The sequence below is a fragment of the Alligator mississippiensis genome, chromosome 4, assembly GCF_030867095.1.
Source record: "Alligator mississippiensis isolate rAllMis1 chromosome 4, rAllMis1, whole genome shotgun sequence".
Taxonomy (NCBI): domain Eukaryota; kingdom Metazoa; phylum Chordata; order Crocodylia; family Alligatoridae; genus Alligator; species Alligator mississippiensis.
The window spans coordinates 434000-459260 of record NC_081827.1 but is presented as its reverse complement, the minus strand read 5'-3'; the positions used below and the strand labels follow the sequence as shown (position 1 = coordinate 459260).

At 49.9% G+C, this 25261-nt stretch overlaps 1 protein-coding gene across 4 annotated transcripts in view; it reads left to right on the top strand.

The window, feature by feature from the left end:
* The window catches only part of SHANK3 (SH3 and multiple ankyrin repeat domains 3), a 534820-nt gene that overhangs the window by 350381 nt on the left and 159178 nt on the right, over window positions 1-25261 (top strand). For all 4 annotated transcript variants that reach the window (XM_059725576.1, XM_059725575.1, XM_059725577.1 and 1 more), the window contains one exon: window positions 5499-5574. In XM_059725576.1, the coding sequence (XP_059581559.1) occupies window positions 5499-5574 (76 nt within the window). The remainder of the gene's footprint in view (window positions 1-5498; window positions 5575-25261) is intronic.

Sequence of the window (25261 nt, the reverse complement as noted above, 5' to 3'; positions counted from 1 at the left end):
GCCGAGGGGGAAGAGGCTGGCTTGACACAGAGCTTTTGTGTCCGTGATGACAACCCACAGCTGTCCCCAGATGCTCCCTGCAGCCTCTGCCAGCCAGCATGGGTGCCCAGGGCCTCCCCGGGCTCTGCCGCTGGGTGGGCACCGCTGCGTGCAGCGCTTGCTCCCTGCATTACAGTGGTGACGCGCCGGCGACACGTACCAGTCGCTCGGGCGGGCGCTGCACGGAGAGGCCGCTCTCTGCTCGGGCATGCACGTGCATCAGCCTGCCCTTCCTGCCCACCGCAGCACATCATGGGAACCGAGGGGCTTGCTCCCTCGTTCTTCTTCAGCAGGGGTTTGCACCGATGCTGCTGTGATGGGCACGGTGCGAGTGCCCAGCCGGCTGGATGAACGACTGCACAACACGGCCTGGGGAGGTGCTTTGACCCCGGGGCTGGCGCAGCATAAAAGCCTCCATGAAGAAAGGCTAGAATAGATACCAATGCGGCTGGCAATTCGGCAGTGAGACTAGCAGCTGTCCCCCGTGGCTCTGCACTTCCCTCTCCTGTTCAGGAGTCGCTTGTTCAAGGAAATTGCAAGGTCTGTGCACAGCTACAGGTCTTCAGTCTGATGACATGGTTTGTGCATTTGTTAGCTGGTTTTGCTCCGTACTGGCTCACTGCCCTGCACAGGCCCTGCGACCACGCAGACCCTTCCCTGCCAACTCGCCGCATCCTGGGCCCCATGCCCTCTCTGCACACACCAGGCTGTTCTGCACACACCTGGGCCACATGCGTGGAGCTGGCTGGACTGTTGAAGGCATTGCTGTCTTGGGTTTCGCACAGCTTGGGACCCGTGTCCTCCAGAAGGGCAGTAGCTGCTGCCGTCTCAGCGTGCTCACCATATGCTGACCCTGCGTGTCTGGACCACAGGATCCAGAAGAGCCTCTGGACAGCTCCAAATCTACGATCCTGGACTTGATTCTCCTTTTTGGAGCATTTGCTGGATAGGGACTTGCTGGTCCTCGGCTGCTGAGACCAGAGCTGGGTGCTGAACGCCGAATGGCTCCTAAAACAGCAGCAGCAAGTTTGGAGTTTGGCAGAGCTTTTCGGCTGCGGAGCATGAACACCCTCTGCTGGCAACCGGGAGAGCGACACCTCCAGCTCCCGAGTCCAGCACCGTGCAGCACCAGCCTCGCCTTTTCTGGCTCCTGCTTTGCAGCTCTTCTCACAGGCAGAAAGTGGGTGGGTGCCAGTCCTGACGGGTCACAGCTCTTCTTTCCTCCAGCCAAGTGTCACCCAGGGATGAACACAGTCCTTGTGGCTGCAGCCAGAGTCGTCGCCTGTTGTTGAGGCAAGACGCCGGAGTTGTAAACGCTGTTGTGAAGTCCCCTCCTATCCGTGTGCAAAGGCAGCGAAGTTCTGGCCTTAGCTGTGAAGTCCTAAGATGTACCTCGCGGTAGGGGCTCTCCAGCCTGTGAGTAGGACCCTGCGTTCAATGCCGATCGTAGCCCCTTTGCAGCGCTCCATAGTGGTCGTTACAATCGCAGCCGGTTCTCCAACAACTGAGTTCCTGCAGATGCCACGGGCTGGATTGATGGCCAGGGGCTCCACCCAGTCCTGTTTCTCTCTGCTCCCTGGGGCATCTTTCAGACCTGTCTGTACCCTCCGTTTCTTCCAGGCTGTCTTTCTCTGAGTAACTGGAACTGAGTGGGAGCTATAGGGGAGATGAGATGAGGCCATGTGTGCAAAGGAGCTAGCTCACAGATATTCCCCAGGTCTGGCCAGGGCTGGTCCTGTCACAGCGAGCTCCCTTAGTGACAAGCCTGGGCTCCCTTCCGGTGTGGGTCTCATCCCCTCCCCTCCACCCTTGCAGAGAATATGTCCTCTCCCTGTCACGATCGTTTCGTCTCCCCAGAGCAGCCAAAGCAACAGCTTTTTTATTTTTTTGTGGATGCAAGGAATATCTCTGTTGTTTGTAAAGAGAGAAGTGAGTCTTGCCATCTTTTTTGCCCTTTGTTTCAAATCCTGCAGAGAAGGAACTGGGCGTTACAGCAGACTACAGGCCAACAGCGTGCTCTTGTTGCAAGTAATGCAGCAGTATACGGAGATTTGTTAACAGGAGGGGCATTTGTAAGCCAAGGGATGTGATTCTTTTGCTTTATTCAGCAGTGCAGAGGCCTCCCCTGGAGTCCTGTGTGCACTTTTGAGCCCTGTATAAGAGGGACATGGACTGAAAGGAAAGGGTCCAGTGCAGAGCAACACAAATGATTAGGGGCCTGGGAGGTGAGGCTGACGAGGAAATGCTGAAGGGACAAGGGGTATTTAGCCTGGGCAAGAGAAGCCTGAGCGGGGATTTAATAACCATCTTCAAATCCCTGCAGGGCGATGACAGAGAGGATGGAGATGAGCTTGTCTCTGTGGCTGTAGGGGCCGGGACAAGGCGCAGGGGAAGTTTAGGCTGGGGACGAGGAGGGGGTTTCTGCGTCTGAGGGCAGTCGAGCACCGGGACAGGTGTCCGGGGGAGCTGTGGCCTCTCCATCCCTGGAGGCTGTGACGAGCAGGCTGGACCGACACGTGTCTGGGCTGGTTTAGTCTGAGACGATCCTGCCTCGAGCAGAGGGCTGGACTAGATGACCTTGAGGTCCTGCCCAGCCCTGTTTCCTGTCGTCCTCCCTTCCTATCTTCCATCCCCCTTCACCCACATCCCTGCCACCAGCCTGTGACACTGCACATAGTTAGGAGCTTGGGAATTGCCAAATTAGTTGAGCTCTGGGTCTGATCTAATGCAGTGGCCACTTCCAGCTGCTTCAGAGGAAGCGGAAAGAGTCCCCACAATGGGCAATTTATTCAATGACTTGCTCATTTGCATGCGAGGGGCTGCAGCAGCAGGTAATTAGCTCAGGCGCTGAAGCAGGAGGGTTTATCTCGCTTCTTCAAAACCCCCTCTCTGATGTAACTACGGATGAGCTGCATCTCTAACCATCCAGTCCTGCTACTGTCGGGGCCTGAATTCCTGCTTACGGCAGCAAGTCTCTCCTGCTCATGCAAACAAAGGACAATTCTTCTTCACTGCCATTAGACTTCTTTTGTTACAGGAGAGGGTGAAGGCATGCCCGGCTTGTGCTGCCTCCAACATAATTTTGAATCCTTGTTATGCCTCCTCTTACCTATACCAAGCATCTTGTTCTGTTTCTCCAAGTAGGAAAATCTCTCCAGGCTGCCAGGCCTTTTCATTGCTCATCTGTACTTCCTCTGTTTCTGCGTGGCTTTCTCTGAGGCTGTGGCCAGAACTGGGTGCAGGAACCAGCTGAGAGTGCCCCGTGGACTGGGAGAATGACACCAGCGTTGTCAGGAGTACTTTTCTTCCCCTTTAATTCACGTTGGCACTTGCGTTGCTTTCGTTCTCTGCCTCTGCATATTGAGCTGCCCTGCGACTCTTCACCTGCCCGGGTGCATGCTGTGTTTGCTTCTCTCCGGCATCTCCCACTGGTAACTCAGTTCCCTGAGGGCAGCAGCTGCTGCTGCTTCGACTAAAAGGCAGTGGAACTAGGTGGAGCTTATAAAAGATATTGGATTTACCCGAAGAACCTTGTCTGCCTGTGTCCTTGGACCAACATGGCTACAACCGATACCCATGGAACTGGGTGGGCATTTTGCATCCTAATTCCAGCTACTTTTAGCTGCTTTTCCTTATAAAAGAGAGTCTGGATGCCTGCAGAAACCATCCCTCCTTGTGCCACAGACTTTCCAAAAAGAGCCTAGGAGACTGCACCCTTCTGTGACCCTTCACTGTCTTGAAAACTCGGCCTGAGCACCAGAAAGTGCTCTGTGGGCTCCGGTTTGGGAACTTCAGCCTCACAGGGAAGTCTCATGGAAATGGCTCTGTTCTCCCAGTGTCCCAAACAGGTGGGTTAGGACTTCAACTGGATTTTGACTGCTTAAGGACCCAGCTTATGCTCAGGGCAGTATTTGGAAACTATAGGGTATAGTATAGGAACCTGGATAGCACATGGTTGCTTCCCTAATCCCAGCAGTTAATGATGGTGCAGAAAGCATGTCAGAGAGGCACAATCCTAGAAAGACCAAAACCCATATGTGCTGCCGCTCTCTCTGAGAGGAGTCGGACAGCTGGGCTGGGTCCTGCCAGACAGAGAGATTAAAGAGGCTTTTCCAACCAGTGCTTGATCATTTTAGCATCAGTAACTTCAGCAAGTGGAAGATTCAGTTTTGCAGAGTGGCTTGGAGGACTAAAATGGGCTCATTAATGTCCTTCCAGCACCCTCCCCTCATGCTGGTCCCTGTCTCTCAAAGAATGAGAGATTTTTGCATTCCTTGTGTTTAGCACTGGTCTTGGGAAGCAGATCTCCCTGTGGCCAAAGTAATCAGGTATCTTCGGGCGCTTGTACACGTGATGGGGGTTGAGTCCTTCAGGGCTGCATTCTGTGCCTACTAAATTGAAATGGTGAGTTTTATTTGTCTGTCTCTGTATACACACCATTGTCCTGGTGGCTGCAAGAGCCTGCTGAAGGCAGAAGTGCTGAGGGGCCCTGTCCTTTCTTCACCAGAGCCTGCCCACCTCTCCTGCATCCGGGGGGCGAGCTGACAGATTGATGACTGCGACGTTCTAAGTTGCAACATTGCAAAATAACTACATCGGGATGCGGTTTAGTTCTAACATTGCAAACTAAACTACATCGGGATGCGGTTTAGTTTGTGATGATGCAAACTTATTTAAAATACACAAAACTGTATGTGTACAGTGCAATGCCATTAAGCCACACAAAGGGAAATTTTCCTCACATGAACATCACATATTCAAGCACCCTTCTCCACCAGCTCTACCTTGTTCTGCAGACCTTGGCATCCACAGGCCTGTTCCTTACTTAGTTACCTTTACTCTGCGACCATTTCCAAAACTTGTGGTTGAGTCTAACCTGCGACACGAGACCTGGGACCTGGTTCAACCCCATATTGGCTTCTGTGGGAGCTGGATTGGCATTTCATAGATTTCATAGACATTAGGGCTGGAAGGGACCTTGAAGATCGTCAAGTCCAGCCCTCTGCCCCAAGGGCAGGAAGCCAGCTAGGGTAACAGCATTGTTTGTGAGCATGTACCAGCTGCCTGCCTTTGGTGCTCTTAGACCGTGGGTTTACATTCCAACAAAGTTCCTTTTTCATAGAAAACTTTTCCTGTATATGTTTGCATGTGGATCTGTGTATGGATATATTTTGAGAAGTTACAAGTCAGTGTATGTCTGCATGTGAGTGTATCTGTACATAACGTTGACCGAGACAGAGGCGCATGTGTGACTCAGCACATAAATACGTATGGAGAATTGCACAGGGATTCATGCTGGCATAAAAGGAGACGTGTGCCTGTGTGGGTGTCAGTAGAGAGAGATGCTCGGAAGGATCAGGGTGTGTGTGCATGTGTGCGTGTGCTTATACATTTGCATACTTTCAGGAAAATGGCTGTTAACTTTCAGCCCCATGAGATCTCTGCTCTTTCTCTTACAGAAACAAGAGAAGACAGGACAAAGCGTCTCTTCCGACATTATACTGTGGGTTCTTATGACAACTTCACCTCTCACAGGTAAGTGCCGGATTGTCTCCTTCGTGAGAGATGACAGAACTGGAATTTATGTCAACCCCATGGCATTAAGATCTCCTTCACCTAATGACCGAGCAATGAATGGCAGTCGATCATGGAAAGGGATCCATTGTTTATTCTGTACCCCAGGACTGCAGTTCTTTGCGTAGACAGCTGAGGCTTGTGAGGACAATATGTACTGTGTCCGATTTATGGTAGTGGCATCATTCATAGCAGTAGGGTTAGAAGCAGTAGGGATCATAAAGGCAATTTTCTTTTTTTGCCAATGATCTATGCCTGGTGACTGTGTTAGGGGTGAGCTGGAGATCTCATACTAGAAAGGGATGCTGTTTGTTGGCAATTGCAAAAGAAGGTTCGACACCTGTGTTAGGTAACAAAGGTGGTGTGTTAGACATGCCATGCTTGAAATGAAGCTGAATCACTCTGCCAGGTTTATAGAGTTGCTCGTGGTGTTGTGCTGTGCCAAATTCTGGTGTTCTGGGGATTGGCATTAAAGCTGGTGCAGAGCGAAGTCTTCTGTCCATGCCTGGCCTCGGGCATATCCATCATGGGCAAGCACACAAGAGCCCTTTTAGCAGCAGCCCAGGACAGGATCTCTGCTTATTATCAGGCACCCTGTGCTTGTATAACATCTGCTCAGCACAGGTGACAGGATGGGCATTACTGAGTATGATCTGATGGTGGGGAAACCGTCACAACTCTTTATAGCAGCGATGCTCAACCGGGTGTGGCAGGGCCTTAGGGTGCCCTGAGATCCTTTAAAGGTGCTGTGGGGTTCCATACAGGGCTAGCACTGTGAGGTGTGCAAACACGATTCACAAGATAAATCCAGAGATTTCCAGTAAGAAACCAGTGTTCAAAACATCCCAACCTCCTGTGGTCTTTCTGAATTCTTCGCAACAGGAAAATCCTTCTCTTTTTTCATAATCAAAAGACAAAGCTAAAAGCTGGTCTTTTTCAAGGGATGCCTTGAGTCTAACAAGGGGTGCCATGGGTCTAAAAATGATGAGAACCACTGCATTATAAGAAAATTGAGCTTTGCCAATTGTCCAGAATCCTTTGAGCATGCCACCAAAATAGTAGACATATTCTGTGTTACTGAGCATCATATAACAAGCCCACAGCTATGGGGTCTGAGCACCTTTGTTGGATGTACTTTACCTACATTTTCAAAGGCCGGCAGGAAGGTTTCTTTGAGAAGCTCTCAAGTAAACTGAGTGGTTGTAGGGGAAAAACAGTTCTACCATAGATTAGAAACAGTTTAAGAAGGAAAAAGTGTTTGAACAAGTTTTCAGATAACGCAAAACTGGGAAGAATTGTGAACATGTTGCAGGATGGAAGCCCAATTCAGAAGGATCTTGACAGACTAGAAAGCTGGGCTGGAGCTAACGGGATGAAGTTCATTGCTGATCATTGCAAGGTGCTATGTCTCGAGAGGAATAATCAAAAACACAGATACACATTTGGGGACCCCTGGCTGGATGGCAGCTCTGTGGAGAAGGATCTGGGAGTCTTGGTAGATCACAGACTCAATAGGAGTCTTCTGTGTGATGCAGTTACACAAAAGACAAATGTGGTTTTGGGACACATCAGTAGATGCATGAGGTGCAAGATGTGGGAGGTGATGGTGCCTCTCTACTCAGCACTGGTCAGGCCTTATCCGGACGCTGTGTGCAGTTCTGGGCTCCACATTTGCAAAAGGACGTGGAAAAATGAGAGAGGGTCCAGAGGCAGCAACAAAGATGATGAAGGGCTTGGAAGGCAAGTCACACTAGGAGAGGCTGAAGGAGCTGAGCACGTTCACCTTGCAGAAAAGGCATTTAAGAGGGGACATGATAGCAGTCTTCAAATACTTGAAGGACTGCCGTAAAGAGGAGGGAAAGCACCCTTCCTTTGCAGAGAGGAGGATGTGGACCAATGGCTTGAAGTTACAGCAAAGTATGTTTAGTTCAGATATCTGTGAAAACATCTTCACTCTCAGACCAGCGAGGCAGTGAAATAGATGCCTAGGGAAGGTGTGGACTCCATCACCGGAGGTGTTCAAGAGGCTGGGTAGCCCCTGGTCGGGGGTGAGCTAGGCACAGCAATGCCTAACTTCTGCCATGGGGATTTCCCAGGCTTCAAGGCTTTGCTGGTTGCTGCATGGAGCTGGGCCCCCTACCCTCCTGCTGCTCCATGTGTCGGGGGGGTTGGAAGCCATCCCCAGAGGCGCTGGGTGCTGGCTGCAGCCCAGGCTGGGGATTGTGACTGGGCCGTGCCAGGGCATCGGCTGGGACTTAAACCCACGGGTCCGGGCTAGAGGGTCTTGATCCTCTGCTTGCAGTCAAACCGATCACCATATCTGAGCTCAGGAAGGAGTTTTGCCCCACAGTCAGACTGGTACAGACTGGGGAGGGGGAAGGTTGCCTTCCTTTGTAGTCGGGGTGTATCTTCTGCCTGGGATCTGTCTAGTGTGTATCTCTCCCAGCCTTTATACAAGCGGGACATTGGCTGCCATGGTCCCCCTGCTTTACCTGTGGCAGTTTGGGTATGTTGTGTTGTGTTGTGTTGTGCTGTGTCAGGGTTGACTGTGTAGTTTTGCTAAGAGGTTAGATGATGGATTTGTATAGGAGGGTTTGGACAGGGCTGATCCTGCCTCAGGCTGGGGGTGGACTAGATGTGACCTCTGAAGCTCCCTGCCAGCCCTTCAAATTTTCATCCTGGCAAAATGTGAGCCAGATGCCCTAAAATTCTGTAGTAGAGCCAGTGTTTGTTTTTGATCCTAAAAAGGAGAGGGGTGACAGTCTGTAGATGACCCCATTAAATAGGTTAGTCCAGGCTGGAATGGGCGGTGAGGAGTCATGCTATGGGAGCAGACAACATGATGGCCGAATAAATTAATTTTGACAAATGCAAGGCAATGCATGCCAGAACAAAGAGTTTGTACAACTTGTGTGTTGCTGAGCTCTAAACCCACTAAAATCATGGAGGAATAAAACCCTGTTGTTGTTGTTGTGGACACATTCACTTGTTGCACAGGCAAAAAGCAAACAAAAGGTTCGGTTCAATGAAGAATGGAGCAGAAGAGATTGCTAGTGCACAACTATCATATAGGTGCACGATCCGACTGGACGGTATTCAGCTCTGGTCGCTCCAACCAACGAGCGAACAGCAGGGGAAGGAGACTATTGATGAAACTAGAGGCACGGAAGGATTTGTGTATGAGCAAGCTGGAAAGAATTGGGATTTTGTGTATTAGGAAGGAGATGAATAAAATGGAACTGCTTTGATGGTACATGTATCAGTGTGTAGAATAGGGAAAGTAAACTAGGTACTCCCTTGTGCTCTTTCCCATAATACAATGTTCAAAGACCTTGAAATGTAGCCCATTTAAAAGTAAAGATGGTCTTTTACATAAAGCCTGTGGCTCCAAGCATGCAAGATATCATTTAGGTCAAGTGTTTAGCAGGTTTCTAAACAGGAATAAAACTGATTAGTTTGAATGAAATAAAGTAGATGCATTAACAGGCCTGGGAAGTGATTTCTTTACCCTGCTCAGCATTGGTGAGGCCTCGTACAGAGTACTGCATCCAGTTTTGGGCACCACAGTTCAAGATGAGAACAAATTGAAAAGAGTACAGAGGAGAGCAGAAAAAATGAATAGAGGTCAAAGAAATATGACATGAGGAATGATGGGAGGAACTAGGGCTATTTAGACTAAAGAGGAGGAAACTGAAAGGAGGTTTGATAAGGCATCATAGGGGATGATTATAAAGAGGATGGTGATCAATTGTTCCCCGTGTCTTCAGAAAACAAGACAAGAAGCAGCAATCATAAACGAAGAAGGTAAAGCAGGGTGGCATCTTAGGGCACGTCTACATGTGCATTAATGTGCTTTAGTTAATGCACATTAAATCTAGTACCTCCATTGTGAGGTACTAGGAAAATGCATATTAGTCTGGCTTAATGTGCATTAACTAAAGCAAATGCTTTTTAAGTGATGCTTAATGAGCATTAGCCTACTTTTATGAGTATTAAGTAAAAAACATGGTTTTTTTACATGACGCTTTAATGCACATTAAAATACACTGACGTGCATTAAAGCACACATGTAGATGCTCCCTTGAGTGCTTCAGAGACATGTGATTCAGTGATTCAGAGAGACATGAGCTTTCATAGGCCTTGTTCATCAGAGGTTATGGGAGGTTTAGGTTGAATATTAGGAAGACGTTTCTGGCAACGAGTGTGGTTGAGCCCTGGAACAGGCTAGAATCGTAGAAAAGCGGGGCTGGCAGGGTCCTAGTCCAACCCCCTGCTTGAGGCAGGGTCATCCCCATGTAAACCATCCTATACATGTGTTTGTCTAACTTGTTCTTAAAACTGTATGAACAAGCCCCTCACACGACTACCAGGCATAATGCCCCCAAACACCAGGAACTGGCCACAGATAAAGCATGGGGGCATGGGCAGCAAACAGGAGGACGTGACAGGGAGTTTGCTTGGGGAGTTGTAGAGCGGAGGGGAAAGAAGTAGCTCAGTAGTGAGGCTGCCTTGAGGAGGCTTTGCTGTGAGCTGGTGATTTGAAAACCTGAGCTTGTGCACGAGTGATTTGTGGTGTCTGCATATTTAACTAATGCCTGCTTGGGAGAGACTGCTTGACACAGTCTGTGCTTGCAGTTGTGTGTGTGTGTGTGTGTGTGCATACATGCCTGTGCACCTCCAGCCTGGGTGCCCTCCAGGGAGCCGGGGAGGTGTGAATGGAGCCTGGATCAGCAGTTGGTATTTGCATTGGATGCATCATGCTTGTTTTCGTCCTGGAAGGTCGAGGCAATGTCATCTGCACCCAGTGTAAGCTGGTCTCCGTCTTGGAGGAACAAAAGAAGGGGGTGGACTACAGGATCCACACTGTATGCTATCAGGGAAAATAAAGACTTCTTGGATAGGAGTTCATGAGGAGCTAGTTCAGGAAAAAACAGGAGCTTCTAGGATGCTTCAAAACAAAAAGGCAAACATACAGATTTGACTCTTTACTGGGGCATCTGTCCACTCTGATGCAGGGGCGTCAAGCTGCAATTGCTAACAAAACAGGTGAATTGAGTCATCCAGGGGCCTGATAGAGATATTGGGGCCAGGAGCTATTTGTCCAGAGTTGTGGGACTGGAATTAGGGTTCAGAGAAGTGTGAAGGTGGCTCTGTGTTTGGAGGCAATGGAATAAGGGTTGCCTTTCATTACTTTGGAAATGATAAAGAGCACAAATATTGAGAGCTGCCATTCCTCTCTTGAGGAGGTGAAGGAGACACTTGGCGAAGGAGCTGCTGGAGCGCAGATCTGGTGAGCTAAGATCCAGGGTGCTGGACGCTCGGCACTGGGAGGCAGGCTGACGTGATGTGAAGGAGAGCACTTACTGTGCCGTCTCCCACTTCATCCGAGATCAGAAAAGGGGAAGGAGATCAACATAATGACATTGTTTAAGGAAAGGCTTAGAAGTGCTTGAGAAAATTACACACAAGCCAGCCTAAACAGCTGGGAAAGTCCTAGAAATACTTCCCAGTGCTGAATGCCTGTCCCACTGCGTGCCGCAGGGAACAGCCAGGTTATCGCATCATGCAACAAGAGCGCTGAAAGGGACCTCGGGACATCATCCAGTTCCCCTCTTCAAGGCAGGGTCACCCCTATCTAAGCCATCCTATAACAGCCTCCAGCATTTAAGATCTAGGGAGTTTTGATTCAGAGGCCGTCTCCCTAACTCCTGTGCTCAATAGCCACCGATGCCCCGTGTGTCCAGTCCCTTGGTGAATCTGGCTCAAGTGTCAGCTTCCACCGCATCTGCTGGCCACGAGTCCCACGGTTTAAGTACGTGTTATGTGAAAAAGAACTTCCTTTTGTTAGTTTTCAACCTGTTCCTTACTGGTTTCATGTTCCAATCCCTAGTTCTTGTCTGGTGAGAGATAATAAATAATAAATCCCTATTTACTGTCTCTTTACCAGTTAGTATTTAATAAATCCTTATCATGCAGCTGTATGTTTTCTAAACTGAATAGGCTTAGCTTTTTTTAGTCTCTCCTCATATGAAAGCTCCTCCATACCACTGGCCATCCTTGTTGTTCTTCTCTGGACCTTTTCTAGTTTTTTTATATCTTTTTCGAGGTGTGGGGACCAGAACTGGGAGCAGTATTCAAGGTGTGACTATGCCATGGATTTATAAAGGAGGCATTATGAGACAGTGCTTGAAAACATCAAGAACAACCTACCACCACAGGTCAAGCAGGGGGTGAGGGCCCTGCTACTGGAAGGACAGGAAGCAGTTTATTAAAATACAGATCCAAGGCTGAGGACTGTGCTCCTTGGTGCAGAGGAAGGCAAGAACCCCGCTCCCCATCCATGCCAGTCTGACCATGGGGTAAAAATAAGCATCCCTGAGCTTGGTTTTTTGTTTTCAAGTCCAGCAGGAGCATCAGCACACCTGAGTCAAAATCCCCAGGCCTGTCTGCAGCCAAGAAAAGGCTGGGAGATGTAGGTAGCTGTGCTACTTTGAAGTCAAGTAGGAGGAAGAGTACATCTGCAGCCAATACCTGATGATGCCAAGGAAGGCAAAAGGAAAAGGAAAATGGAGGAGGGAAGACTCCTTTCAGGCCCCGTGTGGCAGCCAGCAAAGCCCACAAGCCCAGGAAATACCAAACACCGTCTACTCTGCGCTGCAGCCTCTCACGTACCCTAACGGGAGAGCCAGAACTGCCCTTTCTGCCATCCCATCCTCTCCATAACCTTGTCCCAGCTCTTTCATCCTCGTTTTAACCACACCAGTTTATGCAGTGCTGCACGGTCCTGTCCAAGTTCAGATGTACGCGGGGGGATCTCCAAGCACACTCCAGGCATTGCCCCTCCAAAATCATCCCTGACCCATGGTTATCCAACCTCCAGTGAAGGAGATTGCCCAGCTTCCCTAGGCATCTGTTCCACTGTCTCACGGCTCTGAGAGAGAAGATTTTCCTGGTATCCAGCCTAAACCTGCTTTGCTGCAATTCCCAGCCATTTCTACATATCCTGCTCTTTGCAACAGCAGAAAAAGGTGTTCTCCCTCTTCTCTTGGCAGCCTTCAGCTAGCTGAAGACTGCTGCCATGTCCCCTCCTTAATTGCCTTTTCTGCAAAATAAACATGTTTGTTTCTCTTGACCTCTCCTCATACGGCTTTGTCTTCCAAGCCCATTATCATTTATCTCGCTTGCTGTCAGACCGTCTCTTATTTCTCCACGTCCTTTAAAAATTGTGACGCTCAGAACAATCTGCACCCTAGATGAGGCCCATCCAGCCCTGAGTAGTGCCACTATCACCTGCCCTGTCTTGCACCTAAGACGTATGTTGATACAGCCCAAATTCACATTCAGCTTTTTGGCATCTGCTTCATGTTAAAGACTCCTGTTGAGCCTGTGATCTACCAAGAGCCAAAGATCTTTCGTAACAGTCCTGCCATCAGCCAGTTATCAGCCATTCTGCATTTATGCTTTTGATTGTTTTTCCTGAGGTTTAGCACCTTACATTTGGCAATATTGAACTGCATCCTGTTAGCTTCAGCCCAGCTTTCCAGTCTGTTGAGATCCTTCTGAATTGCACTCCTGTCCTCCATCACGTTTGCAGTCCTTCCCAGTTTCACATCATCTGCAAACTTGATCAAGAATCCTCTTCTGCAAATCATTAATAAACACATTGAGCATCACTGGACCCAGGACAGATCCCTGCGGGACTCCACTCGAAACCTCCTGCCATTCTGATATGGATCCATTTATAATGACTCCTTGCTTGTGGCTATTGAGCCAGTTTCCTGTAGTAGTTTTGTCTAGCCCACATTTCTCCAGTTTGGTTGTAAAATGGTCTTGTAGGACTGCGTCGAAAGCCTTACTGGGGTCCAAGCACTCTGTGTCCACTTCATTCCCTTCAATCACCCAGCTTTGTGAAAGGAGGACACCAGATGTATTTGGCATGACATGTTCCTATCAAATCCATGCTGGCTGTTCGTAATCTGACTTTCCTTCCTGAAATGCTTACAAGTGGCCTTCTTTATAATTTGCTGCAGTAATTTTCTTGGTATGAAGTTAGGTCAACCAGTCTGTATTTCTCTGGGCTCCCCTTTTCTGCCTTTTTGGTTTTTTTCTTGCTTTTTTTGTTTAAAGAGGGACACTCTGGGTGCATCTATATGTGCACTTTAATGCTCAGTAAACGATTTACCGTGCATTAAAGCATCACATAAAAAACATGATATTACACTAACGTGCAATAAAATAGTCTACTGTCACTTAAAAACTGTGCAAATGTGCTACTGCGTATTAGGGCAGCCTAATGCACATTAATTTACATTGGAGGTACTAAATTTAATGCGCATTAGAAAAGGTGCATTAATACACATGTAGACGTGCCTTGAACTGGCCCTTTCCCAGACCTCCGAGATTATGGCTAAGGAGCAGTTTTGTGGGGTTAGAAAATGTACTCATTTTCCACTTAGTTTAAGTAAATGTAAGGAGAGAAAAAGGGTATTCAGGTAAGGCATAGCTGTATTTAGGAAAATGGAATTAAATTTGGCTGCATATCAGGTAAAACTGTTCTGCTGGGCACTAGTCCCTGAGGCTTGGGAAGCCCCGGCACTTGGGATGTTTCAGTCTCTCTTGGATAAAACTAGTGATGAACAAAAAGGATCGGTTCTACCCTGGTGAAGGGACAGGGATTGTACTGGGGCAAGTAGACCTTTAATGTCTAATGATGTGAAAGGTCCTCGAAGGCACCAAAGCAAAGAACAGCTGCGGTACAAGAGCGGAGAGAGCACAGGGGCCAGATGAAGTCTCCGGGCTGGCCAGCTTGAGCCTGGGGCCTCACCAGACCTTGGGGCAGAGCTCGGTAAATGCAGTCGGGTCCAAAACCAGAACAGCATAGAGAAGAGGGACAAACGTGAGCTCATTTTTGGGGGAAGGAGGCAGTGGCAGGGTGAACCGACTTCAGCTGATGAACTCTGATAAGGGAAGGGATTACATCGATTGAAATTAACTCACTGTGAACTCAGGAGCCCGATACTCTGGAGGGCACAGCTGGGAAATGAAAGAATTGGGAACAAGCAATAATTTAAGGGTTGTTTTTGTTCATTCCTGGAGATTAGCTGACCAGGGAGGGAGATTAAACCGGCGAGTATTAATAAGCCATCTGGATGGGTCTCTTCACCAGAGGGAGGAAGTGTGGAGCAGGCAAGTCTGCCAGGAAGGCTGCCCCGGCTCTGGGGTTTCTGGTGTCTGTGCACGAGGATAGTGGATCAGGTATGGGTTGTGTTACAGCGAGCACATCGCTACTGAGCGGTGAGCTACACACCGCAGGTTTACCACTGAGTGCAGCCGTGGGCACGTGGCTCCGTTGTGCCCCTTCCAGCTGTTCATCCCACTGCCACCTCTGCCTCTGCAGCAGCTGCTGGCCCCGTGGGTCCAGCCTGCAATGAACCCTGCGGTCTGGATCCGGCCCACGGCATGGGATGAGTTTGACACGCCGGCTGTAGAGTGCCCGGAGCAGCACGTCGAGGAGGCAGGGCACGTGCAAAGAGCGTGAGCACAGTGCTCCCATCAATGCTTGGTAACAGGAATTGTGCCCATGCCCCCCTCAGTTAATCCTTCACTGCCGTGTGGGGCCCTGGAACAAACTGCTCCTTGTCTTTCCTACGAGCTTGCTTGTAAGCCAGATCCCGGTGGCCCTTGGTTCATTATGTGTATGCCAGCAGGGACCAAAAGGTGGAGAACGCTGCATGGTGTGCGCTGCCGTGTGCTTCAGCCCTGAAGGCGAGCGAGAGCAAGCGGGCAGCGGAAGGTGCTCTGACCCTCTGCCCAGCTATTACTAGTGGGTCGGCTTCTCGTAGCCACTGCTGAGCATGTGGGTCTCGAGGGAGAATTTGAAAGAGGCCGTGGTAGCAGTCTGCTGGAACACGTGAATCTAAGAGCTGCATCGGACCCATGGTCCATGCAGCAACGTGGCCTGTCTCTGACCGTGGCAAGCAGCAGATGCTTTTGAGGGAGCATAGAGAAACCAGGGCACATGCAGAGTCCTCGTCATCGTCGTCATCTTATATCCAGTCACCATGTTCAAACTTGAGTTCACGAGCAGCATGATGGTGGGTTTTTTTATTTAAATCATATTGATTTAAATAGCGATTTAAATTGCAATTTAAATCACTGGTCAGGAAGCCTCGATTTCACACGTTCACGGAAGTGTAGGGCTGGAAAGGACCTTGTGAGCTCATCGGGTCCAGCCCCGCTGCTCTGGGCAGGAAAGACTACTGGGCTCACATAACCCCATTGTTTAATTTAATCATTGTTTTCTACAAAAAATGCATTCTTGTTGTTTGATATCCTTTATTCATTTAACTTCTTGAAGTTTTGCACTTTTAGAGAAAGGCAAGGGCTTGACTGTGTGTACACAAACTTGCAGAGAGTCAAGAAGGCTGATGGGTGGGTAATCATCAGGTCTGTTATCTCTCGTCTCCATATACTGCTGTTAACAAGGATGTTACCTCTGGAGACAACACTCTCCCTATGCCTGAAGAAGGGTGTTTGTGCCCAAAAGCTTGCAAAGAACAATCTTACCAACATTGTAGTTAGTCTAATAAAAGATATCGCATCTACCCAAAGAACCTTGTCTGAGAAACTAAGCATCACAGAGGTGCTTCATGGGATCTTCTAGACTGAGCACTGAGTCCCATTGGGTAGAAAGGTTGTCTTTAATCTTTACTAATCTATAGAGGAGCCTCTGGGAACCCCATAAGATGCGGGCCCTAATATAGCCTATTGTGAGCTATTTATAAAACTTATAAAAAGGATACATGAATAATTTGTCTCAAATAGTATATAATTAGAAGTTAAAATCTCTATTCCATGATTATATCTTTGAGCTTTAAGATATCTTAAATTATCTTTCTATAAATTTATTTTTAAAGCATCTTAACAAAAAATCAAAAATATGATTAAATAAAAAAAAATCTGATTTAAATTTTAAAACTTGACTTTTTAAACTTTACCTTTTAAAAGCATTGGTTTTTATCCACCCTGACAAACGGATGCATGCTGTTGCTCAATCTGTAGCCTTTGTGAGGTCCTCGTTGGGGCCTGGCCCCCCGTACATGGGCAGTGGGCAGGCGTCCCGCCGTCTGGCAGCTGCTCCACGCTTGCGCTCGGAGGTTGCATTGCTGCCGTGCCCCACAGCTGCATCGTCGCTTCAGCCCTACCGGCCCCTGGTCAGAGGTGGTCCGAGCTTCTCCACCTCGGCCAGTCGAGCTCCGAGCCTACGGGGAGGTGTTGGGCCCTTCAGATATTCGTGGTGTCTCATCCCTCCTAGTCGTGATGGCCACACGTGATGTCGTTCCCGTGGCTGTTGCTGCTTCATCCAGTGCTGCGTTGTATTGAGGAAACTTCTGTCATTTTAGTCTCCAGTGTGGCCTTGTCGTGGGTGCCTCTTGTCTTTGACCAGCTGGGTTTGTTCGTTTTGCTTGCTGCCGCCGTCCTGATGTCTGGTGGGGCGATTGTGACGAGCCGTGATGTGTTGGTTTATGGCAGTGATGCTCAACCCCCAGCTCGTGAGCCAAATCCAGCCCGTAGAGCCATCGCATGCAGCCTGTGGGGATCCCCACCGGTGGAGCTGGTGGAGCAGTGGCAATTAATACTGTCACCCCACCCCCCTGCCAGATAACCAACCTCTGCACATCTGGATCTGGCCCCATGCATAGAACCAAATCAGGCCCAAGCCAATCCCTTCCACATCTGGCTTGAAGGCACATCTCCTCTTGCCCCGCACATCCAGATCAGGGCCTGGCCATCCCTTCCCTTTCCACCCTCCCCACATCCCCCCACACATCCAGATCAGGGCCAGGCTGCTTCTCTCCACCCACCCCACTCTGCAAATCCACATCGCTGCTTCCCCGCACCCCGCACAGCCAGACCAGGCCCCTGCTGCTCCAAGCCTGCACCCCACATTGACCCCACAGGCCATATCGGGCCCACAGACAGACCCGGCAACGTCCCTCTGCCCCCAGGCGAGAAGGTTGGACACCACTGGTTAAAGGCATCGGATGATACGCCTGCAACATCTACATTGCGCTGAACAGAAATCTTTGCACGTGCCGATCTTTCCCAAATGGGCCGGTGTATTCAGCTACCGCACAACATAGTGCAAGTGCAGCAGCTCGTAACGTTGCTGGGTTGGCACCCCGGTCGGAGTCGATGAGTTGTTCCAGGAGCTAACTTTGCATTTGTCTTTTCTGCTTGGGCTGTATCTGAAAGCACGCGGTCTAGCGCAGAGTAGTTCAGCCCCTGTTAGACCCTCCCCGTCACCAGCAGTACGTCACACCCCAACTTATTTTAATGGCCACTGTAGGACTTGGGGGAGTCTCCGACAGTGCTGTTATCTGACATAGAGCTGTTCGAGTTGGGTGTTTTGGCTCACATCAGGCTCCCCGGCTGTGGACGGTCCGTGCGTGTGCTGTCAGGTACCGCCTGTGATGCCGTGCCCCTAACAGCCTCGTTGGTACAGGAGGGAGGGCGCAGGCTTCGGGTCTTAGTGCCATGGAGCTTGGCCATGTGTGTTCATTGTGCATTTCCTTTTGTTTAGTGTGAACCTGGTGCCTGACGTAGTCCTTGGGTGCCCCTTGGTTCTTGTAGTGTAACAGAAGTGAATAGCCGTCCTACACCATTCCTGACTTCGTGCACCTCACCTCTGTCGCATCTCCCTCTCAGTCCTCTCTTTTCCAAGCTGGAGAGTCCCAATCTTTTCAGACTCTTCTGGTAAGGTCTGGGCTGCTGATCATCATCGTTGATCATCAAGTCCGACCCCCTGCCCCAGGCGGGAACGGGTGCCGGGGTCACATCAGCCCAGGCAAATCTCTGTCCAGCCTCCTCTTGAAATGTGAAGCATCTGGGGACCTGCGAGATGGCGATGGGGGACAGTGGTGCATCTACCCACTGTTTTCTTGTTCTGAGACCTTCCCCTTCCTCTGAGCACATTTTAGCCACAGCCTAAGTTGACATAGAGACCAAAGCCTTCTCATCCATTGGCACATCATGCCTTCTGGCCTGGGGTCAGCAACCTGGATGGCTGAGGCTAGATCCAGACTGGAAAAGTAAGTGCCCGTGTCCCACGTAGCAGATCTGCTCCCTGCTCCAAGGGGTCTTCCTGTTTCGGACCCATGTCTCCCATGTACGTACACAAGCAGTCCTGGGAGCTGGGACAAGGCCCCGGGACCCCCTGTCCAGGACCCTCCCCATTGCACTGCAGTGGAGCTGCCTCTGGGAAGCTTCCTCTTTGGCCCTGTGACTCTTGCTTGTCTTTCTGCACAGTGGCCTGGTTTCAAGAGGAAGGTGGGGAATGCTGCGTAAAGCCTGGCGGTCTGGACACTTTCCTGGGAGGAGGGAGATGTGGATTTCAAGAAGAACCTAAAACCCAGGTTCCCACTTCTGGGGGTGTCAGAGTCCACGGAGGTATTAGGCCTAGCAGGTAGAGCCCGGGGTCGTTACCAGCATCCACAGTGGGGAGGCAAGCCAAGGTCAGACCGGGATGACATGCTGAGCCAAAGGGGTGACCAGGAGTGGACGTCAGGAAGCAAGCCGCGGTCGGACCGGGGTTCTGCAGTTCGTGAGCAGCAAGATCAGGCACCAGGGAAGTCGCACGCACAAGAGCTGCGTGAGACCGAGGCTGGTCGTTGCACATCGGGGTCTGGCGCTGCGACAGCTCCTGCAGAGCACCCCCGAACCGGTCAGCGGGCCGGGGCTCGGCTGGTCGAGTGTCGCCGGACCAGGCGCCTGGCTGCAGCGCCGAGGCCTCGCAGGGAGAGTGCTTGCACTGCCAGGACATTGTGGGTGTCCCATCCTTTCGATGAGGACTCGGTGCTCTGGACACCGAGTGAACACAGACATCCGTAGGCCTCCACGCTGCAGGTCTCTGAACCTACGTGAGTGGGGAGATGAGGTCTGGCTGATGAGATATTTTAAGCGTTCTCGCCCTTCTGGCAAAGCAAAGTGCTGACAAGTCCAGTGCGTGTACACATGTGCGTATTGTGTGCATGGGACTTTTCTCTTTTTAATTCATCCTGCTGCCAGATGTGTGGGCAGGTGCCCATAGCCTCCTCACATGTTCCCCAAGCAGCAGAGAGGATCAGCCGAAGGAAGTACCTGGCTCCACAGCCCTGTCAGAGCCAGGAGCAGCAGCTCAGGTGTTGCCTGCATGCACGCAGCCCCTGCGGCGGCCGAGCGAAGGGAGCGCGGAGCAGCGCTCCCTCCCGGCATCCTCCTCCTAGCTACGCGCCAGCAGGCAACGCCGGAGCAGGCCCTCAAACAATGCTGGCAATAAGGCCGACTGAGAAGTGTGGTCAGGAAAAGGTGAGCACCTGTCTCCAGAAAGTTTGAGACCATGTGAAAGAAGGTGATTAAACAGCATGGGAGGCTTCCCAGAAGGAGGGTTCCAGCTGGGTACTGGCTTTCGGAGTTGGCACGACTGAGAAGAAAAGCCTTGAACAAAGGACAGGCGGGGAGGAGGTTGAGGGAGACTTGTGTCATTTCCAAGACCAGAAGGAGGAAAATGACAGAAACAGGAAACTGCCACGGATAGAGAAAGGAGGGAGGGTAGGAGGATGCACAGCAAGGAGAAAGCGGGGTTGCAACTGAGGAGAGCAGCAGGCAGGCGGCACAGTTACAGGAAAGGGCTACCTAATTGAATATAAAATGGGGCGGGGGGTGAGAAACAACTGAGAAGTTGGCACCTGGCCCGCAGCACGGAGAAGTGCGGACTCCCGGCGCGGGACTGGACACGGGGCGCTCTAGGGATAAGGGCAGTCCGGGAACGACCGACTCGCAAGGCTGGAAGGCACTTCAAGGGCTGTAAAGGCAGAATGTGCCCCTCCTGGTCCGTCTCTGTCAAAGGTTTGTTTGCCTCTTCTTGACAACGTTGAATGAAGAGATTCTGCAGTTTCCTTAGGCACGTTGTTCTGTTCTCTTACTGTTCTGGCAGAAAGGACTATTTTTTTGTAGTTTTTCCTGAGATTAGATCTAAATCTGCTTTGCTGCAGTTTAAACCATTTGTCGTGTGCCCTGCCCTTTGTAGTGGGCAGCCTTCCAAATAGCTAAAACCAGTCACGCCCCTCTTAATCTAAACTGAATTAAACACACCTCGTTGTCTTCACCTTCTCTTGTCTCATTCCAGTCGAGACAGGAATGGGATGTAGAAGCTTAGACGTTGCTCAGGAAAGAGACAAATACACATCAAGGTGGGGTAGCACTGTATGTTAAGAATATGAGGTATAAGAAGAGATTGTGGGGGTGAAGCAGACTCTATTTGGGTTGAGATCATTTTGACAAAGGATGGTAACGAAGGATGCACTGGGACAGTGCCAGGCGCCTGCTGCAGACACCAAGAGCCAGATTTGGACTTAAATAAAAGTTTCTGTGCTGTTGTTAGAGAGAGATGCTGCTGGGAATTGTGCTGATATGGAAGATTTAGTTTCCCACAAATAAACTGGAGAACAAATGTTACTAATAATGGTCGGTCCCGATATTGCTGGATGTGATAGCTGAGAGATTTCTTCATCTAGTAGTCCCTGAACCAACAAGAGGTGATGCTATTTCACACTGGGCTTGGTAAATATTAAAGATCTAATTGAAGAGGTACTCATAAAAAAATAATCGTGGCCTAACTGATTACAAGTTGATTCAATTTAAATGAAGTGGAAGAATAAACGTAAGTTGGGCTGTAAGATTCTTGATTTCAAGGAAGCAAAGTGATAAACCCTGGGAGCTCGTTAGTAAAGTCAGCTAGACTGAAACACTCAGGCGGCCGAGCGTGGAGGAGACTGAGAATTTCTTCAAATCACAGGTGCTAGACTTATCAGAAATGTTTATCCCAGGCAAAAGGAAAAAGCCACCACCACAAGAAGGATATTAGGACTAAGCAGCGAGCATACCAGGAAAGAAAAAAGAACCGTCCAGTAAAGTAAGCTTAGTGTTCAAGAAGTATAAAGATTAAGTGAGAATTGCCTAAAGCCACCATCCGTTAAAAGCTTGCAAAGGATATTAAAAACCAACAACAAAAGGGTCTTCAGAGAAATAAATAGAAAGCGAACTAGGAAACAAGGCGGCATATTTTTAACAACTGTGATGCATCCGGAGTGGTAGTGCATGGCCGGTAGTGCCTTTACGTAGGAAGGCAGGGGAGAGCCATGCAGGCAGCTGCAGGCCTGCCTGCCTTCTTCATGTCCTTGTGACGAGGTATTTAGCAGAACTCACCAATTCGTGCAAATTTGATAGGGCCGCGCAGTGAGCGCTTCTGCTATGACCTTGACCTTGCAATCTCTGGGTTGTCAACCACGCACTTTGGCACCCACACCACTGTCATATCTCAGAGTGGAATTTAATCAGTTAATGAGCAGGTGACATGACCAGGTTGCTTAAGATAACAGGGACCTAAACTTGATGTCACAGGAGACCCCTTTCAGTCCAGTGCTCTTAAAGCACTTGGCCTACAAAATGAAGACGAAGAACATAGTTACCGTAACCGGAAAGTTAGAAATCCACCAAATGTTGTGATTTAAAAAAAAAGACGGAGCTGTGAGAGAGATGGAGAAAAAGTAAGAATGTGGACCTCGTGGCATTTCCATGGGGACCCCTCGCAGGGTTTGGCGGGAGAATTTCGATGTCCTGTTCGACAGCTCGCTGCAGCTCAGAGCAGGCTCTTCAGTTCCCAACTCCAGTGAATCCCCAGACCTGCCTTGTGAAGCCCACAACTGTCCATTAGGTCCCCTGATCTCCAGCCCTCTGTATGCTACAGGCCATTAAGTTTCACCCAGGGAGTCCTGTCGTGCACCCAGGGACTAGAGTTAGACTGAAGCATTTTCCTCTGAAAGCATGATTAGATGTGTGCTATAGGTATAGAGGAGGAGGGAGCAAAGTGCCACCGGCACTTACCAGCAGGCCGTTTCTTAGGTGGTCATTGTCGTCAGCAGTCCCTCGATACAAGGAGGACAGTCTTCCGATAAATGGGGAAGTCCACCTGCTTCCATAGTGAAGTGAGTTTGCTTGAAATGATTGATGCCCTGTCGTACCTCATGGCTCTTTTGGGGATGATTCACAGATTTCATAGATTTCTAGGGTCAGAAGGGACCTGGTAGATCATCGGGTCCGACCCCTGCTCCAGGCAGCAAAGAGCGCTGGGGTTAAGTAACCCCAGCCAGACGCCTGTCTAATCTCCTCTTGAGCGCCTCCAGGGTAGGAGAAAGCACCACCTCCCTTGGAAACCCGTTCCATATTTTGGCAACCCTCACCGTAAAGAATTTCTTCCTTATGTCCAATCTAAATCTGTTCTCCTTCAGTTTGCGGCCATTATTTCTGGTAACCCCGAGGAGCGCCCTGGTAAACAGTGTCCCCTATTCCCTGCTGACCCCCACTGATGAGTTTGTAGGCAGCCACAAGATCTCCTCTCAGCCTTCTCTTGCGGAGGCTGAAGAGATTCAGGTCCCTCAGTGTGTCTTCATAGGGTCTTACCTGCAGGCCCTCCGCCATACAAGTAGCCTCCTCTGAACCCTCTCCAGGTTATCCACATCCCTCTTGAAGTGCGGCGCCCAAGACTGGACGCAGTCCTCCAGCTGTGGCCTCACCAGTGCTGCATGGAGGGGAAGTGTCACTTCCCTGGACCTGCTTGTGATGCTCCTGCTGATGCAAGACAGAGTGCAGTTAGCCTTGCTTATTACCTCATCACGCTGGCGACTCATGTTCATTTTTGCATCTCCCATGACTCTGAGATCTCTTTCCACTGTCGCGGTGCTCTGAACAGTCCCCCTGCCTAGCCTATAGGTGTGCTGGAGAGTCTTTCTCCCCAGGTGCAGCACCTTGCATTTATCCTTGTTGATTTGCATCCTATTCTGATCCACCCACTTCTCCAGTCTGTCCAAATCTGCCTGAATTCACTCCCTGCCCTCCTACATGTTTACTATGCCCCATAGTTTAGTGTCATCTGTGAATTTGGACAAGGTGCTTTCAACACCCTCATCCAAAGTGCTGATGAAGATATTAAACAGTACAGGTCCAAGGGCAGAGGCTTGGAGGACCCCACTGCCCACATCCCTCCAAGGAGAAACCGCTACACCTACCAACACTCCCTGGGTGCGTCCCATAAGCCAGTTTTTCACCCACTTTACTGTGAAAAAAATCTACATCACAGCTACATAGTTTGCTCGTAAGAATTGGGTGCGACACTGTGTCAAAAGCCTTTTTAAAATCCAGGTAAATGATATCTACTTGCGCCCCTGCATCTAAGTACTTTGTGACCTGGTCATAAAAGAGACCAGGTTAGTCAGGCAGGATCTGCCTGCTGTAAACCCATGCTGGTTGCCCCTTAACGTTGTGTTACCTGCTGGCCCCCGGCAAATGTGATCCTTTATGATTTTTCTTAAGGTCTTGCTGAGAATAGAGGTGAGGCTAACTGGCCGATAATTACCCGGGTCCTCCTTCCTCCCCTTCTTGAAGATAGGGACCATGTTGGCCCTTTTCCAGTCCTCTAGGACCTGTCCCAAGTGCCACAAGTGCTCAAACAGCTGTTCCAGCGGTTCTGCTATGTCGTCAGCCCATACCTCTAGTACCCTTGGGTGAAGATCGTCAGGGCCCGCCGTCTTGAATGCGTCCAACCCTTCCAAGTGCCCCTTCACTAGGTCAGTGCTAACCGTTGGTGGATTGATATCACTCTCACTCCAGACTAAAGACTCATTGGGAGGTGCATTTGTATCCATGTCCAGGAAAACAGAAGCAAAGAAATTATTGAAGAGCTCCGCTTCTTCCATCCTGTCAGTTGCGAGTTGCCCTAGTCCATCCTGTAGCGGCCCTGTGTTACCCTGTGCCTCCTTCCTGCTCCCTACGTACTTCAGAAGGACTCTGTGTTATCTTTAATTTTTGTTGCCAGCTTGAGCTCTGTATCTGCTTTGGCCTTCCTCGCTGCTTCCCTGCAAGAGGGAGCCAAGCAGGTGTACTCTTCCTTGGAGGCTGCCCCCTCTTTCCACAGCCTGTAGGCCTCTTTTTTCCTCTGAAGGCTGTCCTGGATTTCCCTGCTCAGCCAAGAAGGTTTTTTGTCTCTTTTGCCTCCCTTTGCATGTACTGGGGTGGTGTCCTTCTGTACCTGTAGGGTCAGCCCCTTGAGGAACACCCACCCTTCAGTGCTTGAGTATCCCAGATACTGATGTTAATATTGCATTTCTTTAGATTGGCCGTCAAGAGGTCCTTGAATCTCTTCTGGTGACCACTGGTGAGTTGGGAGTATAGGACCTGTTTTGGGGGCTGGTTATCAGGAATCCTTGGGCGTCCATATGTGTGCTATGGGGTGGAGGGGGAAGCAGTTTAATTAGAGCGGCTCTGAGAGTCGTTCTAATTAAAGTGTCCACAGTATCACATGTATTCAGCATCCCGCACTTCAAAATGACAGCAGAAGCACTTTTAATTAAAGCTCGTTGAATGAGCTTTAGTTAAGCACCCCTGCCGCCCTTTTGAAGTGTAGAAATACTGAATGCACGTGTCGCGGAGGCTGCTGGAGCACACTAGTTAGCAAGCTCCAACAGATTCACAGCAGACTCAATCAAATACACTCTGGCACGTGCTAATTGGTACACATTGGAGCACAGGTCCATCATGTGTATAGGTGCCTGTT